The following is an 18,729-nucleotide window of genomic DNA, read 5'->3' as shown; positions in this document are numbered from 1 at the left end:
ACACTGTCATGCATTGCAAACATTTTTAGCATTTTTTGTCTTTCACCGGTTAAAGTAAGTCAAGCTCAGTTCGACTTATTAAGAGAGGTTTTTAAAACTATTATTAAAGATGTGTGTCTACATAATGTCACAATGACAACAATGAAAATCAAAATAAATAAGCCCCTATTGTACATCAATAACATTATTATATAATAGACTTAAAAACACAATTCATTTGCTTTTGAGGGACATGCGTGTGGTGCAGTTTGTTCAGATTTGATCGACAGCGGTGTCTCAGCTTAATAGTGTTTTCATGTAGGACCCCAGGCCTTTACATGAGTAATTAAAATGAAATGCATCTTCTGTTTGTGATTCAGCCAGCTATGTTTAAATGGCCATTTATTTATAGGAGATAAAAAGCCATCCAATTTTAAACCACAGTTAAATGACTTCTTAAACTACTGAGGGAAATTTTGCCAAAGGGGTCATCCTTGTTGAGTCTATTTTAGTCCAGACCAACAGGAGAAATCATAAGTAATGTTGGAATAGCAGTGTGTGTATGTGGAGATGGTAAGCGGTCTGCTGCCCATATCGAGGCTTCAATTTCAATAAGTGTCAAGGGCCTACGTACGAAATTCAATAAAAGATCTTTGATGTAACGTGTGCATAGATACAGGAATCCATCTTTAACATTTAGATTAAGTGGTTGGTGAATAGTGCTGTCTATATCTGATGGCCCTACAGATTTATGACAGTGAGGGCCATTTCCTTTTTTTTCCTTTGGTATCCATCTGTCGTTATTGCCCCATTCTTTTGAATTGAAACGGTCTATATGGATACATGCCCAGATTTATGGTATAATAGGTTCTTATATCTTTGTTTTGATCAAAATGTTGACACACCGAAGTCGAATGTCAATGCTTTTTCTCTTTTCACGACCATTATCTCAGCCACACACCTAACAGGAGGCTGTGCGTGTAATTACTTCTTCCCCTGCACAACAGGCTGTTACATCATATGCTGTGCACTGCTCTAGGATGAAAGAAATGATCCAATTTCACAACATACGCAGGCACAGCCATGAAATAAACTTCCGCTCTAGCTAGCTTTAGCGATTTTCATACCTTATAAAGTTTCTTTGCACCACTCTTTTAAATTAATATTTGGAAGCTCCATCTCTGAAGCATCATCCCTTTCATGTTGTCTTGATTTGATTGGTTTTCACATTTTACTTTCCTCATTCTTCTGATAGTCAAAGACACTGAAAGTGCCTCTGTGCTTTGGTTAAAGCTCAGCATGAGAAAGTAATGGAAATTTCGTAGCCAAAGGCTAACAAGATATAACTCACAGGTCATGCCAGGCATGTCCAGTAATGCACACACAAAAATGAAATAAAAGAGGATTCAAATGTCATTCAAATGATTCAAATGTCATAGTATTCTGAAAGGAGAAAGTGAGATTATGATAGAGAGAAAGGCAATGAAACGACTAAAAGGAAACCACTCTGGGTGAGGCAGCATCCTTTGTCAGATTGTTAAGGGTCAGGAACCAGCAGTTGTGCAGATTGCTCTGGAGCTTGAACACACCCTTGAATTTGTAGCTGCTTTCAGATGACAAAAAGATGCAAAAAGCAATCTGATGAACTGTCAAATCAGAGTACTAAAGTTCAGAGAACAGTGCAGAAGAGGATTGTGTCAGCATCCTTTAGGGGGAACTTTGTACTCCTCAATGTCTGATCCAAAAATGAACTCTTGCACATTTCATCCACTGTAGTCAAATCATAAATCAGTCATTCTTTACTGAGCAACTCAAGTGGTTCAGTATAGTGGTTCTTCAGTCTCCTGGACCATCTTAGAGATTGTTCATCTTATTCTAAAAAAAAAAAAAAAAAATGGCTATGTAAATTAATGAATGGGTTGTAACGGAGTCAAACGTTGTGCAGTTTTGCATATTAAAAGGTCTGAGTGGAACTATTTCATATTTCCCTCTTGACAAAAGGGCTGGACTGTTTGGCACTGCCTTCTGAGCCACTACCATGGCTAAAAGTCTGAATATGCTACACTCTTACTCACCTCATTAACCTTTACTAAGCTTTACTTTTTTTTGGAGAATTTTGCTATTGTTCTCCAGTTACAATCATCAGACAAAGTCATGTGTGCCTCCTTTTTTTTTTTTTTTTTTATAGATTTGGGTGTGCAGTTTGCATGTTTGCCAAAGCAACAGTGAACACTGAAGCAGAGAGAAGATATCTTGTCATTGTTGAAGAGCATCTTTCACTTTTACTGAAATACTCAGTATTTATCACTTGGCACTTTGAAAAGTAAATTCTGGAAATTGCCAGAAAGATAGCATTTCAATAGTTAGATTTTTTACTGATGGCAGTTTACAAGTTGTACTCTGTTCCTATTCATCGGGTAGCCACCTTTCGGGCACAAAAGATCACATTGTCCTTAATCTTATTTATTTACTTAAACTGCCATACCATTGAAGCCATTTATCCACGTCGTCTCAATTTAAATGTAAAGCTGAGCTGTGATGACATTCCACAGAAGTGTCACAGCAGACTTGTGCATGTTAGATTGGATGACAGTTGTTGTCACTGTAGACCACTCTAGTGTTCAAAAGAATAAGATGCCAGAATACGTCTCATTTAGGCATCAACAACTTACCAAATAATGAGGTAGAAGGCATATTCTGCTATCAACCTAGATGGCTTAGGTGTCAAAACAAGCAGCCCTATGGATATGTCTCCACTTGACAGGTCTTATGTCATGTGTATAGTGTTGTCATTTGAACGTCTAAGTGACCATGTCAAATTAGTTTGGAGCCACTTATCATGTCACTGTTTTTCAATTTTACTGCTTTGGGCTCATCAATTTTGTTTAGCATTAAGGGCATTATTTTGAGGTTGCTGACAGCTCTTGACAGTTTCTAAATGATGTTTCACATCTTCCACTGGTTCATTCGTTAAAAGCCTGGCTTTAGGCCAGATGTCGCTTCACTTGCCAGAGCAAGCACACAAACAGTCGGGCTCCTCTGCATGCGTGACATACAGTACCTCTAACGGTACTGATGAAGTTACTTGACTGCTCTCACATCAGTGAGATGGGGCTTTTACAGATGTAAGTGCCGCGATTAGTACTCTGCAGCACAGCAACAGCCAGAGTAGTATGAGATCATGGGGATTTCTTTGCAAGGCCATTAATGCTAGTTGATGATTCAAGGTAAAACCATCATGATCAATCAAGGGATTAGCTCCGTGTGCTATAAGTCTTCTGTTTTTTTATTTTCTCTTTTACGGCCTCTAAAATAAAGCATAGATTTGTTCAACATGTTATATGTAAAGTACACCAGATGAAACCAGGGAAGTTGGGTTGAATAGAAGAAAAAGCATGTTTTTTTTGGGATTAATGGTGTACTGTTGTTTTCCCCACAGCAAAGATCCACTACCAGCCAGCCCTACCCAGCCAGAGGGAATTCCTTACCCAGAACATGCCTGTGGGCCACATGATAAAATTTATTATTACCTACCACACAGTGAGTAACAGAGAATAAATCACAACTGAACATGAATAATGTTGTTATTAGATACAAGATAAGAAACATTCATTTTAAACAATCATTATTTTTCTTTTTCTCTTTTTCTTTCTATTTAATAATAAATAATAAATGATAATACATTTTCTTTCTTTCTTTCATGACACGCAAAGTCACCTCACAATCCACAGATAAAATTATACTCAACATATAAAAACAGCAAAGCATTAGTAGTACATTAATAAAAACAGGCAAACAAGAGACATGCGAAGGACAGGATAAAAGCAAAGTGTGCAGGACAATGATCTATACAGTGAGTAGGCCAGTTTGAACAGATGAGTTTTTAGGTTGGTTTTGAATGCTGCCTGCGATGGTGTCGGATTGTTGAACGTGTGAGGCAGTGAGTTCCAGAGCCTGGGAGCAGTACAGCTGAAGGCCCTATTGCCTTTTCTTTCTTCTAAAATGCTTTTACACATGTGTTGTGTTTAGCACTGTCGCCTCACAGCAAGAATCTTCCAGGTTCAAATCCAGCCTGGGGCCCTATTGTGTGGACTTTGCATGTTATCCCTGTGTCTGTGTGGGCTCTCTCTGGGTTATCAGGCTTCCTCGCACAGTTCAAGGACATGCAGGTGTTAGGTAAACTGATGACACTAAATTAGCCGTACGTCTGAATGTGAAGTGGTCTGTCTCAGTTTGTCTCTATGTGCCCTGCGATAGACTGGCATCCTGTCCAATGTGTACCCTGCCTCACACCCAATATCAGCTGATGACTGGATTGAAATTATTTAAATTTATGATGCAGAGTAAAGAGTTGAATTGCAAACTCAGCACAGTCAAAATCATTTAATTACACTACATGTTTGTCCAATTTTATATTTATTGGTTTCAACACAGGGGCATGATATACAAAATCAATTTGCGAGCATTGCTGGTTTCTGGGTCACATTTCAAAGTTCCTACAGGGCTCTCACACACCTATGCATCCAAATTGGTTGAGTCTACGCTGGTTTTTTTTGGATTAGAAACATTGATTTTGAAATTTGGTAAAATAAGGCAGAAATAATTATATCATGTTGCAAATTTAGTTAAATGGGGCCTGGAATTTGAACTCTGTGTCTATCAAATTGCAGTTTTTAGCCATTTAGGACAAAAATACATTTTAAGTCATATCAGTGTGAAATGTCCTCATAGCAGAGGCATCAGCAGAAATAAGAGAAAATTATTTTCAAATATGTATTGTTTATCTATTCCATAAAATAAAAAGCCTACAGCAGCAGCTGCAGCAGCAGCAGCAGCAGCAGCAGCAGTCAACTTATTTGGCACAAGTTCTTAATATATCTCACACTTTGTACAAAAGAGCTTCTTGCAAATGAAAATTAATTTGTTTCATCTTTTCCATTCTGTACTTTTTACAGCCACACTATTAACAAAATGCTTGAGCACCTTGTTTATGAGAGATTAAATGTGTCTACTGTAATGAACACACAGTCAAGTGCTTAGATCTGTATCTCAGGGTCTTGCCAAAAATGCATTTGGGTTCTGATACACAAAATTTTGGTCACTGATCTATAATATAGTTTATTTGATACTCTATTTCTCAATTAGTAGCTGTATAAATGATTGGGAGGCTTACTTTTTAGTACAGTTAACTATAGTTATAAATATGTTTTTCTGCAAAATGTAAAACAGGAACCAGGGATCACTTGACTAAAACATGCAACACTTTCACATTAAAAAAATACCTTTTCTTTAAACAGTGTAGATGAGTGTACCCAATCCCTGACATATGGCAGAGAATAATGGTAAGCAGAAAATACACATTAAGCAGACTTAAATGAGAAAAGCAGCTGAGACCTGAGGCCTGTGCTTTGAAGCAAGTTCAACAGACCCAGGATATCTTTGACATTATCAGGCTTCACTAACCCAAACATCCATAGTCACGCTTAGTGTTCACATGATGGTGGTTATCAGCTTCGTCAGTCATTTACATTAAAAGGGGTTGTGTCTGCAGCATATCACCAATTGCAAAAATACAGTCTACTAGCAGCAGAGTGGCATAGATTTACAAACGAAGACCACACTATAATATTACAAAAATACCCAAGATAAACCCCCAATCCAGACTAGCAACACAGTTGCAGCTCCCAAATGCAGGAAGGACAGCTGCCAAAAAAAAATCACAGAATCTGTGATTGCGTAAATGAAAAGGCTTAATGGAAAGCATCAGTCCTTTCGGTAGCAAAAAAAAAATGAAGTGCATACAGCCATAGCTTTATGCCTCTATAACACACACACACACACACACACACACACACACACACACACACACACACACACACACACACACACACACACACACACACACACACACACACACACACACACACACACACACACACACACTACAATGAAGAATAGTCATAAACTGGAAAAGGCCAAACTACCAGGAAGCAGAAGAGTTCTGGAGTTGAAATGTTTTAAAAAAGGATACAATTATGACTCACTAAAAGCTTTACAGTAAACACACATACAGAAAAAAAGAATCAATGCAAAAAAAGAAATACATATTTCTCTCTGAAAACAGATATTTTCTGCCAGCGTATTGATATTGTATTTCAAGTGGAAGCAATTTGATGTATTGTCGTTGATGGCGTATTCATATTGATGTAATTACCCTTCCCTATAGTGCAATGAGTGTAATATCACTCAGACCCATTAAAGTTTAGTCAATCCTCCTTTTAACTGAGGTTAAAGCAAGCAACATTCCTGTTTAGATTTAAAATGGCTTGAGAGGAGAAGTGCATAGAAATAGCTTCTTTAAAAATGACATCAAGAAACACCAGCGATGCCCACAGAAGAGAGAGAGGAAGAGTGATCTTAGAACTGGCCTCTGCCATCTTATGCCCATCTGAAACACTTCAGAGAAGAGTGGTCAAAAACCAACCTCTTGCTAAAACCAATGGCCGCCGAAAATCACTGAGACTATGATAGCATGATGGCAGTAGACACCTCCCTAGTAGAAGAAAGAATAGGGCTGACTGAGTTGCACTGTAACACTCTTGCAACATCACTTGTGCAGGCCCAAGTACTTTGCATTTCCAGAAGAAATAGTTGAGTCTGCACTCCTGCCTTGGCTTATCTTGTCTAATGTGGAGGAAAATCTTATAAGCACCAGCTTGTCCCTCTCAGGATCCAAGTCCTTAGAGTCAGCCTCAGGCTAGGCATCACATCTGTCTCTTCACTTACCTATGGCACATTCCGCCATGTTTGGTAATTTGCCAGAGCAACGCCTGCAGCAGCTGGATGTACATTATACAAAGTTTATGTAAAGTCTGGATGTAAAAGATTAAACATCAACAAATTCTTTATCCTGAAGGAGCTTGTTTGTGCATGGTATGTAGGCAAACCTGTCCAAACAAAACAGTGGATTGTTATGTAGTGACAGGTCAGGCTGACGATGGCAGCAATTATTTTGCCATGAGGTAAAAAAGATCAATATATGACTACCCGAAGAAGGCCTAACAATGTCGCAATTATGGCCAGACACTAGATCGCTGATATTTGCAGAACTACGACCTTGTCCAGCATGCTGTGCAGTGTCTCCTGAAGTCTAGAGTAGAATGCTTGTTGAGTACCCAAATGCGGTGGGGCGGTTGGCAAGTCAAAGCAGTATTTATTTTTAGTAAAAAAGTAAATGAAGGTAACATGCATGAATAAATATATTATGAACATACATTCAAACATATTCATAGATTGCTGATATTGATCTTCCAATACAGCAACATCCAAGTAAGTGAAAAAATTAATGTACCGGTATGCATGAATAAAACATGTTACAGTGACGTGCCATTTGATGCTCACTCAGAACAGTCTGTACAGCCCAAAAGCCTTGGTTGCAGGTTCAGAGACACTTATTATTACATGAGGCTGCTAAATTGCCAGCAGGCACACATGATGAGTGCAAGAGAGCCAAATACTTATTATTTTATGAGACATTTGTAATACCTCATAGGTCTCATGCTATTTTAGGAAATACCAAAAAATGGTTGTAACATTTGATGTGATGAAATGACAATCTGCCCATATGAAAGATCAAAATGAAATATATATATATACAGTATAAATCAATGTATATACAAGATGATACTTCATGTTCATACTGATGGTTTAGATATCACATAATTAAACTACAGTGTATATTGTGTAAATGACAAGTATTCCTCACACAGAACCAGTCCAACTTTTTCCTACTGCCTTTAATTCTTGTATGCACCCATTGCATAAAGCTGCACAGTATTCAGTTTGCAAATTACTCATTCTCACACTCTTCAAGTATATGCATTGTGTGGTCCTTATTTAGTTTTGAGAGTGAATGATCCTATCTACTCTATGCAAGATGTGACTTGATCATGACTTGAATGCTACCTTGAAGAATTAATTTGAATACATATCGAGTCTACATTTCTAATTGTTTGATATGATAAGTTGCTGTTTAAGTGCAACACACACTGCCTGCATCAGGTAGCTTTGTTTTATATCATTTGACAACCATAGTACACACTGGACATACCAGCCCATGTACTAAAAGGCTGACCCTTCCTGCAGCGGCCTGGACTTCGAATCCGACCCCTGGCCGTTTGCTGCTTATAATAACTTCCCTCCCTCCCTTTCCTGTCTATCTTAGGCTGTACCTACGATAAAGGCAAAACACCCCAAAAATAAACTTTAAAAAAAAAGATGTTCTGTTTTGTTCATCAGTAGTGATGCTGACCTTAATGATTTGGCTTCCTCAAGGGTCAGGATGCTGGCAGAGTTAGAATTCAAAAAGGAAATTGTCCTCAACTTTAATTTTATAGGTTTATGGCAAGGTGATACTTATACTGTACAATATTAAGACAGTATATGCATACTTCCTGGTGCCCATAGCCCTCGAATAAAGATATTTTGCTAAAAGTGATTGGGCAACTGCTAAAACCATTAAAAAACTGTATGTAAGAAAGAATGTATTTTACTTAAAGAATATCAGCTTTTGCCATCACACCGAAGATTAAGAGTCCCACAGGCTTGATTAACAGGTTGAGGATTTTTTTTTCCCTCTGTCTGTCAAACCCCTAAATCAGAGTTTCGGTTCTAAGTAGGCCTACCTGGGTCCAACACTGAAAGTAAAAGGGACTTATAAATTGTTTGCACTACACTCACTTTTATTAATGATGTGATATATTTTTGTAGTATGGTTTTGTTGTTTGGTTTAATGCTATGTTTTGTATATATGTGAAACAGTGCAGTCAAATATGATGAAGTAAACTGTGAACTGTCTTTTTTCTACAGGCTTTTTGGAGGGAGAAGGGCTTCTCTGGGGAAATAGTGGCAGGATCCTCCAGCGAGTGTCCATTCTGTGTTACCTTTGATGCCACCAGTCCCAGTGGTAATGCTGCCTTGGTAGGCTTCATTGCTGGCCAGCAGGCTTCCCGATGGAGCTCTGAGGAGGTAATAAGTACCAATAAGGAGACAAATACAATTAGTTTTTATCTGTATTGCATAGTAATTGTATCCATTAGCCTTTGTCTTTAATTCAAAGGGGACATATTATGATCCTTTTCAGTTTCCTACTTGTATCTTGCATTTTGGATTTAACATGCTTGAATGTTCAAAAGACACCTAATTTTTTCTCATACCGCCATTGACTGCACCCTTGTCTGAGAGGTTCTGTTATAGAGCCTGTCTTTTTAAGCCCCCCTCTTGAAAAAGCTTAGTCTGCTCTGATTGGTCATCAGCGTGTCTTCCACATTTGTGTTCTCGCTGTCTCTGTACCATCCATTGCAGCCTCGTAATGACTGTAACAGAATTATAGTGACACTTTTTACTGCAAGCAAATCTCTACTAAAAGATTCTTATCCAAAAACTACACAACCAAACAAACAATATTTCAATACCAAGTCTTGTAAACGAGCTGCTGGCGGAAACAAACCAGCCATCTCTACCAATATGGGGCTACTTATTATGCATGATGATGTCAGACCTTGAACGCGTTCTTGATTCATCTAAACTTCAAAACAGACATAGTAGCCTAAACGGCGTGCATCAGCGTCTGTGGTGATTCTGAAGCAACGTAGTTCCACAGGGAGTGTAAAACAAAACACTAGAGTTGTATAACAAAATACACACACAATACACTACTATATCATATACTTTATTTTGTGGATTTATCACTTTTAATCTCATCAATCTGATCTTTTTTTTCATAAATGTGCAACTTCTAATCTCAGCTAGCTGTATAGAGGTTCTTTGAGAAGTTTGTTATTTTCATATTCGGCTCAGAGTCTACTTATTTAGATTCACTGTGTTGGACCTTGTGTTTGGTATTTGGCCTTTGGCATCTCGGTTTTTTGAAACTGGACCTGGACATATTTCAATGAGAGGGTGGAGCTGAATGCTAAGCCTGTGTTTTTCCAATTGGGCTGCACTTAGCTTAACACTAAAGAGGGAAGCTGACAATTTTTAAACCACCTGATGAGAGTCATCCAGCAGACTACTGCTAGTGGGTGAGTGGGGCACTCGGGTTGCTGATGCCATTCATTTGCAGTCAGTTCACTTAAGTTACCAGAAAACACTCGCGCTTCCCAAGAAATGTTCAATTAACTTTGATAAACTGAAAACACAATGTGAGAGAATGAAAGTCCAACTACTTTCACACAGACAACACTCGAAAACTAGTTCATGGCTGTTCATTTAAATGTATCCTGTTGCTAGAAGTAGGGTTATTTTCTCATTGACTTCGAATTGCAACCAGGCGTTGTCCCCTACTGAACATTAAAAAGAATGCAGGCTTAAGGTACTTGAGCATTGAGTTCACTTATCAGACCAGGAAGATATGTCCATCTCTTTTATACAGTCTATGATGGAGTCACAGTTTATGGGGCATTTTTCCTATGCAATTTCATAGGATTTCTAGCTGACAATAATAGCAGTGCTGCAGCAGATTAACACTGAGTTGTTTTGTTTTGTTTTGTTAATTTGTTAATTCCTCATCAAAAGCAATTTTGCCCCATGCTTGAATTCCCTCTTTGTAAAGGAGTGCATTAACAGACTGAGTTTCAGATGCAAATTATTGCTCAAGGATGTGCTGAGGGCAATGGTAAAGTGACATGCAGCTGAGAAATCTTAGACAGTTTTGCAACATCTGTCAGCATGTTTTATGGTGATATGTCCTTTTGGTCCTCAGGCCTCAGCTTCTCTGTACATAACTCACCACGTGAACTAATCCAACCATGACGTGTGCTGACCATGCTTAAGTTATTCAAATTTACTGCTGCTTCCTTTGTCCAGCTTGGATTGGTTTCTTGAATATGCATTCATATTTTTATGGCCTGCTGTTATATTTCTGAGTGATGGGTGAGTGTAATGTAAGTACCATGTTGGCACAGGCATTTCCATCTGTTTGCAGGGTGGAAAGAGAAGAAATGCTGTGCTTTCCAGTGTGGTCAAATACCTAGGTCCTGAGGCCGCATCTTTCGTCCACTATGAGGAGAAGGTAAGTAGTTTAGTGGCAGATGTCTAATGTAATGGAACAATATTAATTTGGTTTGAGGCAGCCTTTTTTGTGCCAAAACTCAGTCTCACTTTACCTTGGATTCCAGAGAAAAGCTATTTTGTGCAGCAAAGGCTTACATAACTGTCATTAAAACTGAACCTTGGAGATTTATATAGACTGAAAGTGCAGTGTAAACAGTATACTGAGCCAGTTGCTAAATACTTGCTAGTTAGGTTTGTCTTACTAGTCTGGCATTGCAACACAAAATTATGTATTCCAGCAAGGCAATTGTGATTCCACATTCATCAATGTTTAAAATTAATAAACAAGATAGCTAAGGGGAAAATATTGTTTATTACAACCACATGATAGAGAGATAGATTATAAAGTATAAGAGTATAAATACCACCACCCAATCTAAAATAGCAGTGCAACTTAAACAAAACCTACCAGACTAAAGCTGAGGCCAACTGCTGAGAGGCAAACTACACAGAGGAATGCTCTGTGTAGTTACCACTCACCTCAGGTGCCTCACATCAATCGTCACTGCAAACTAGAACTGTTGAAAAAATGACTTAAAGTGCAGTGTAAACAGTATACTGAGCCAGTTGCTAAACACTTGCTAGTTAGGTTTGTCTTACTAGTCTGACATTACAACACAAAATGATGTATTCCAGCAAGGCAATTGTGATTCCACATTCATCATATATGCTAATCACAATAACCCATAAAATCATAATAATAAATTAGCCGTACCGCAAAAGAGCCACCATGGAATTACACACTGGAGATCAAAATTAGAGAACAAATTATTAATACTAGATTTATTTTGTGAAACGAAGCTGTGAGTAAATTTATAGAACACTTTCAGATACCTTCAAAGTATTGGTGTTGATCTGACACTTGGTGACAATTTACTTAATTGTTGGACATGCCCTTTTTATCTGGCAGTTCTCCTGGCTACTTTGCAAGACGACAAGCCACTCTAAGGTGACTGAAACCCTGAGACAGCAGGTTGTCCAGATGAAGGCCAAAGGGATGACCCTCTCAGCCATCAGAGAGAGGTTGGGCGTTCCAAGTTTGTGATTTTAAGAATATTGAAACTTCACAAGGACACAGATTAATTTAAGTCCCTCAAAAAGGCCGGTCGTCAACGTTAAACAAGTGCACGAGAGGACAGGATTATGCAAAGACTCTCATTGGGAATCGGTTCAACACTGCTGCTGGAGTTTCTCGCCAGTTCAGTGCTGAACACTGCAAGGATCTGTCTCGGCACACAGTGTCTCGTTGTCTAATTTGGACTGAATACCCACTCTCCACTGACCAAACCTCTCATCAGCTGAAATAATAGAAAGGCTAGATTTGCCATTGCTGAAGAGCATGTTGTGTGGACAGAGGAGAACTGGTCCAGAGTGCACTTCAGTAATAAGAGAAAAGAAGTCAGTTAAATTTGGAGGAGGAAGTGTCTTGGTTTGGGGGATGTTTTCTGCAGCAGGAGTTGGGCCTCTTGTTCAGCTACATAGCAGGGTGAATGCAAATGTTATCTGAACCTCCTTCGGCAACATGCAATACCTTCACTGCAATCGTTTACAATTGGGGGAGAATTAAGTTGTCAACTTTGTCAACTGATAAGGCAAGCAGGTACATTAAACTGATTTGACAGAGATGGGAATTCCAAAATAAACCAAACCCTTATTTAAAAGTGAAACAATCAAAATGAGGATAAACTGGAACTGCTGAAGAGAAAAATGATTAGTGCACAAAATTAATAAACAAGATAGCTAAGGGGAAAATATTGTTTATTACAACCACATGATTGAGAGATAGATTATAAAGTATAAGAGTATAAGTACCACCACCCAATCTAAAATAGCAGTGCAACTTAAACAAAACCTACCAGACTAAAGCTGAGGCCAACTGCTGAGAGGCAAACTACACAGAGGAATGCTCTGTGTAGTTACCACTCACCTCAAGTGCCTCACATCAATCGTCACTGCAAACTAAAACTGTTGAAAAAATGTGTCGTATCCCAATGCTTTAACTCACATACAAGTGAAATATAATGACAGGTGAACCACTACAGGTCTGGGATAATGAGTCCAAAGTCACTCGATCACCAGGGCTGTCCTAAAGATGGTTGACACTTCAGAGACAGGAGCCACAATTGCACACAACTGCCGTAAACAAGGGCCTTGATTATGGAATGGACCATTTTCAGGCTGCATTCTGAGGGGTTAACTATGGCTTCTACACAAGACAATGCTCCCTGTCACACTGCAAAATGAGTAATGCTGTTCCTAGAAGCTAAGAATATTGAAACGATGAAATTCCCAGCCCAGAGTCCAGATCTAAACCCAATAAAGAATCTCTGGAAAATCCTTTGTGACAAATGAATGGCTAAGAAACCCACTACACTTATGGAACTGTGAACCAAGATCAACCAGAGCAATGTGAGAAACTAGTGATTTCCTGTGGGTGGAGATGTGCTAAAGTCATTCAAGGCAAGGGCCTCTACACTTCCTATTCATTTTTGAAATATATTGCTCTAAAAAAAACATTGTTTAAAATCTCTCCTGACACTGTGGTTACTGTTCTCTAATTTTGCTGTTTTATTTCACAAAATAAAGTTGCCTTGGTTATTTGGTTGGTTATTTAAAAATATCATTAGCACTACTACTACTAATACTACTACTGGAGTAGAACAACAAGCAATAGATATCCTACCATAAGTGCCCTTCAACAAGGCACTGAACCCAAAGATGTCCCTGTAGAGGCTGGCCATTGCCTTGCCTTGCATATTGTCTGGTTATATAGGAAGGCCCCATTTAAATGCAGTCCATTAACCATTTGCATGCCAAATACTGTAATGCCAAATACGTTCTATACAGAATAACTTTTTTCCATTAAATGATGGATAGAATTCATTGGTAGACTGTGACACAGCACATTAGTCATGCAGACATATGGGTTTAGTCTCTGGACTCCTCACTTGCAAAACAAGATTAAAAGGGAAAACATGCCCTGAAGAAACTTTAGGCAGTGATGCTAAGGGAGACATTATGCTTTAACTTTGTAGAGGCTCAATGGGAACAAAATTTTACAGAATACAATAACAATTACTCAGGAGGTTAGAGAAGAGAAAAGAAGAATACGTTGATAAATTGATGGTGAAGTGTGTTAAGGGACATATTTGGCCCAAATAAGGTAGCTAAGAGTTTATTGAGATATTATACTAATTATTTCTTATTTATTTGAACAGGATATACGTATGAGTTCCAAACATAATTTTCCTTTATGTTTTGTGTCCTACTGTAGAAAAATACATTTCGAATAATATCATGTCTTATATATAGTGGAGATCAAAATTAGTAAACAAAAAAAAGTATTAAAAAGTATTAATACTTAAATTATTCTAAAATATTAGTTTTTTTTACCGTTCGGAATTTGATAGAATATTCACTGTGGCTATACCACTGAAGGAGGTTCACATAAACATTTGCATTCACCCTGCTATGTAGCTGAACAAGAGGGCCAACTCCTGCTGCAGAAAACATCCCCCAAAGCAAGACACTTCCTCCTCCAAATTTAACTGACTTCTTTAGAGACTTTGGGTTCAGTCTTTCCCCAGCTCTACACCCAACATAATGTTTCCCTTCAGACACAAATAAATTGAACGTACTCTTATCACTAAAGTGCACTGTGCACCAGTTCTCCTCTGTCCACACAACATGCTCCTCAGCAAAGGAAAGTCTAGCCTTTTTATTATTTCTGCTGCTGAGAGGTTTGGTCACTGCAGAGTTGGCTTTCAGTCCACATTGTCTTAAACAACGAGACACTGTGTGCCGAGACCGATCCTTGCCCTGTTCAACACTGAACTGAAATTAATCTGTGTCCTTGTAAAGTTTCAATATTCTTGAAATCCCAGACTTGGAACAGCCAACCTCTATATAGCCAAGGCTGAGGGTGTCATCCCTTTGGCCTTCTTCTGGACTTGCTGTCCAGAGTCCTACCTTAGAGTGGCTTGTCATCTCGCAAAGTAACTAGGAGAGCTGCCAGATAAATAAGGTGGGTAACTCTGTCGAAAATCGAACCCACGGTCTTTTTCCGCATGAATATACTTCAAATAAGCCATCAAGGCAAGTTTTTTTGGTGATCACCTATTAACAGAGAAATCCCACACAGTTGCTAACAGCCAGACATGGCTAACACTGAGTAGCTTGGGTCGGAGCCTTAAACCATCCAAAACAGCTTTTTTAACCACTGCTTTTGCTCAAAATAGCACCAAACCAGTAGCATGATAAAAGTCCCTACACGTAAAACGAACACCAACAACGTAATAGGTGAATGCAGAGTTTATTAAAAAAGACTGTTTTACAATGCTAGAAGCTTTAGCAGTTGGCTGGTCCATATTGACAGGCAGCACAAACAAGTAGATTACCAAATGCACTGGAGTTCAATTCTGTGGGTTTGATTTTCGCCGGAGTAACATTTTGAGAAAAATGTCACCAGATTAACACCAATAAGTGTGAGGTATCTGAAAGTGTTCTCTAATTTTGCTCATTGTTTTTTCCCCTCCAAAATAAAGGTTTTTGTTGAAAAAAAAAAGAAAAATATTCTAGTACAACAGTTGTACAGCCACATCTGATATCCTATCAAATTCTGAATAATAAAAAATAACAATATTTCAGAACAAATCAAGTATTAATAACTTGCTCCCTAATTTTGATCTCCAGTCTATATACAATAAAAAATGAAAAATAGATACTATGTTGTAATAAGATTTTACTTATTTCAGGTAACCATTATAGTAGGTACTGGGGGAGTGGGGTAATTAAACTAGATTAGAGGAGTGTCATTTTGTTGAAACAAAGCCATTCTTTTGTACTTTGTCATGAAATATTACGATGTTAATGCCATTCAACTTTTCTTCTCTACAGGACTGGGCTAAGGAGGATTACAGCGGGGGCTGTCCTGTTAATGTCATGGCACCAGGTCTGCTAACATATTACCACCCTAGTCTGAGGAGGCCCTGTGGCAGGTAATCACCCCACTGATGACAATTACACCACAACATCACACAACTTTCCTCTGGGTTCTAGCTAGAAAAAAATGTTTATGTAGAGGGATGTAGTTGAGTAAACCAGCGTGACTGGCTCTGTATATTTGATATATATCTTTTCAAGAGCTACATTTTGAGTTTGTAGTTAGGCAAACTGTAGCATAGTACACATGACAGTATGAGGGATATTGACTGTGGTTGCTGGATGATCATGGTATTTTTATACCACAGAAACAATGTCTGCACTTCACCCCACCATCCAGGTATTACTCACTAGCACCCAATGCCTACAGATCATTGACACGGATCGTGGGACTGATTATGACTTTACAGATACACATTAGTCCAGTTCTAAAGAAATGGCAAGGGGTCATCAGTAGTTGTGTTCTCATAGGAAAACGTCCTATAATCCATTTCTAATGGCCTGTTCGGAGATGCACACAGCTGAATGAATGAGAGTGAGAGGTGGGGAGGAGGATCCAGGTAATGCATTTCCATAATGACATTAAGTCTGTGGGGAGCAGAGAAAGCTCATTACATAACGTGACTCAAACAGCGGCATAGGGTGGTAGCTCCCTATCCACATTCCTATCCCATATAGAAAATGGATTCTCAAGGACATGTTGTGACCTTGACACAATTCCAGCACGGGTAATGAAGACAAAGCGGTACTTGGTAGACAAAAATGCTGCTGGTACTTCAAACATATTGTATTTAACAGTCTGGTGGATTATGGGATTTTCTTTGGGGGAGTATGAATCGCAATACTGATCACAGTGTCAATTTTATAATTAGAGTAATCATCCCAGGTGGATACTATGCCTGAGTGTCCAGTATGTGAGAAGCCCTCACTACTCAGTCCTAGGTGTGGTTATAAAGAGTAGAGACAAGAATAAGTAAGAAGAAAGAAAAGCTGTACTCTGAATATATTAGCCCTAGTGGGTTCATTCTTTACTAAGTTAAGTGCTTTGTAGGATGCTGACATTTTTCAAAACAGAAAAAAAAGGTTGTTATCCCGCTCCTCACATTGTTTGGATTATTACCACCAACAGAAAAGGATTAGTTCATTCAACCTATTGTACATAGAGTGTAGCAGAATCATTTAAATGTTTTAAAACGGTGTTAGTTTTAAATGCAGTGGACTTTTTCATAAAAAAGGTGGGTAACATTTATGTGCTGTTAGTAAAGGTAAGGCATAAATATTGTATATAATAACTCTGATCATTTCAAGTGGAGCTCTCCATCAGAGGTCTACAGACTTAGCAGCTCATCTCAGTGTGTCCACACAGTGAAGGTTGCATTCATTCAGCCATTTCAGGATTAGACCTTATCTCCTCTGGCTTTTGGAAGACAGCAGCAACTCGGCTCCTCATGAATTGAATTATGCCAGCTTTTGTTAAACTCAAAATCGATTAATCGATCACACACACACACACACACACACACACACACACACACACACACACACACACACACACACACACACACACACACACACACACACACACACACACACACACACACACACACACACACACACACACACACACACACACACACACTATTCAACACAGGAGTAAGGAACCTGGACCAGTATTACTATAAGGAACTGACTTAAAATCTGTAATCTGTATCCCAATAGCATGCACAAAGAAATTACTGATGTGCTTGTTATTAAAGAGGATAAATAACTATATTGAATAATTGCCTAGCCCTATACAGACATATTATATTATAGTGCATATAACACATACTCTAATAACATAATTATTGTGATCAAATGCTTGAGGAAGGTTGATGATGACATAATTGAAAGAAAGCTTTAATCTTGCTAGAGTCTGTATTTGTGCTTAATGTGTGGACAACGTGGAACAGTTTCTTTCTAAATCCATTTTGTTCATCTACTGTTATAGTATCAGACTCAGCCCACTGGGAAATGTGATTAAAATGACACAGTAGAACAGTTTGTATACAGTGGAGGTCAAAATGATATCCCACAAGCTCACGGGGATTATTTTATCTTTATTTCTAGAAATTTGACTATTTCCATACTTGTGCATTTCAGGAAACCATCCATGATCACCATATTCAAATGCTTTACCTTTGTAAACAATTTATAAAACCGATGCACTGCATGCATTTTGACAGAGCCCTAAAGTTATGGGTGATTCCAGTTCTACTTAACTCATCTTATAACTTATTTAAAAAAGACACCAATCATGTTCAATCAAGGGCACAGGGCGGCCTTTTTAATCTGACAAGCTCTCACTCTTCGCAGTATAATGCTGCTGATCATTAAACTCTTTTCCGCCACCTGCTATGCATGTCGCTGTAATGGTTGCGTTGATTGATATTTTCCCTACACCACTCCTGCCTGTTTTCTTTTTTATTAACATACTTGGTGAATATATTGCTTTCCTTTTGCATTATCATTTGTATAGTATATCTCAGTGAGCCCTGGGTTTGTCACACTTCCAGCTGAGTCACTGAAGTCTAAATCCATCAAACAAAAGTGTATAACCATGTATTGCAGTAAAAGGTCCTATACGTGGGGTGATGTCAGGCAACTTCAACAAACTAATTTTTTAACGATCAGTTTGAGGAGACCAATTAGACCCCA

The 18,729-nt window shown here is 38.5% G+C and overlaps 1 protein-coding gene across 1 annotated transcript in view; it reads left to right on the top strand.

The window, feature by feature from the left end:
• Positions 1-18,729, top strand: part of LOC310958952 (putative flavin-containing monoamine oxidase A) — a gene marked incomplete at both ends in the record, with an annotated part of 42,810 nt that overhangs the window by 11,360 nt on the left and 12,721 nt on the right. Inside the window, 4 exons of the mRNA XM_083930115.1 lie at positions 3,419-3,519; positions 8,848-9,006; positions 10,964-11,050; positions 15,988-16,088. Of these exons, the coding sequence (XP_083786241.1) occupies positions 3,419-3,519; positions 8,848-9,006; positions 10,964-11,050; positions 15,988-16,088 (448 nt within the window). The remainder of the gene's footprint in view (positions 1-3,418; positions 3,520-8,847; positions 9,007-10,963; positions 11,051-15,987; positions 16,089-18,729) is intronic.

The sequence above is a fragment of the Echiichthys vipera genome (assembly GCF_963691815.1).
Source record: "Echiichthys vipera genome assembly, chromosome: 16".
Taxonomy (NCBI): Eukaryota; Metazoa; Chordata; class Actinopteri; order Perciformes; family Trachinidae; genus Echiichthys; species Echiichthys vipera.
The sequence above is the reverse complement of the archived record's forward strand: the minus strand, read 5'-3'. Positions and strand labels throughout refer to the sequence as shown.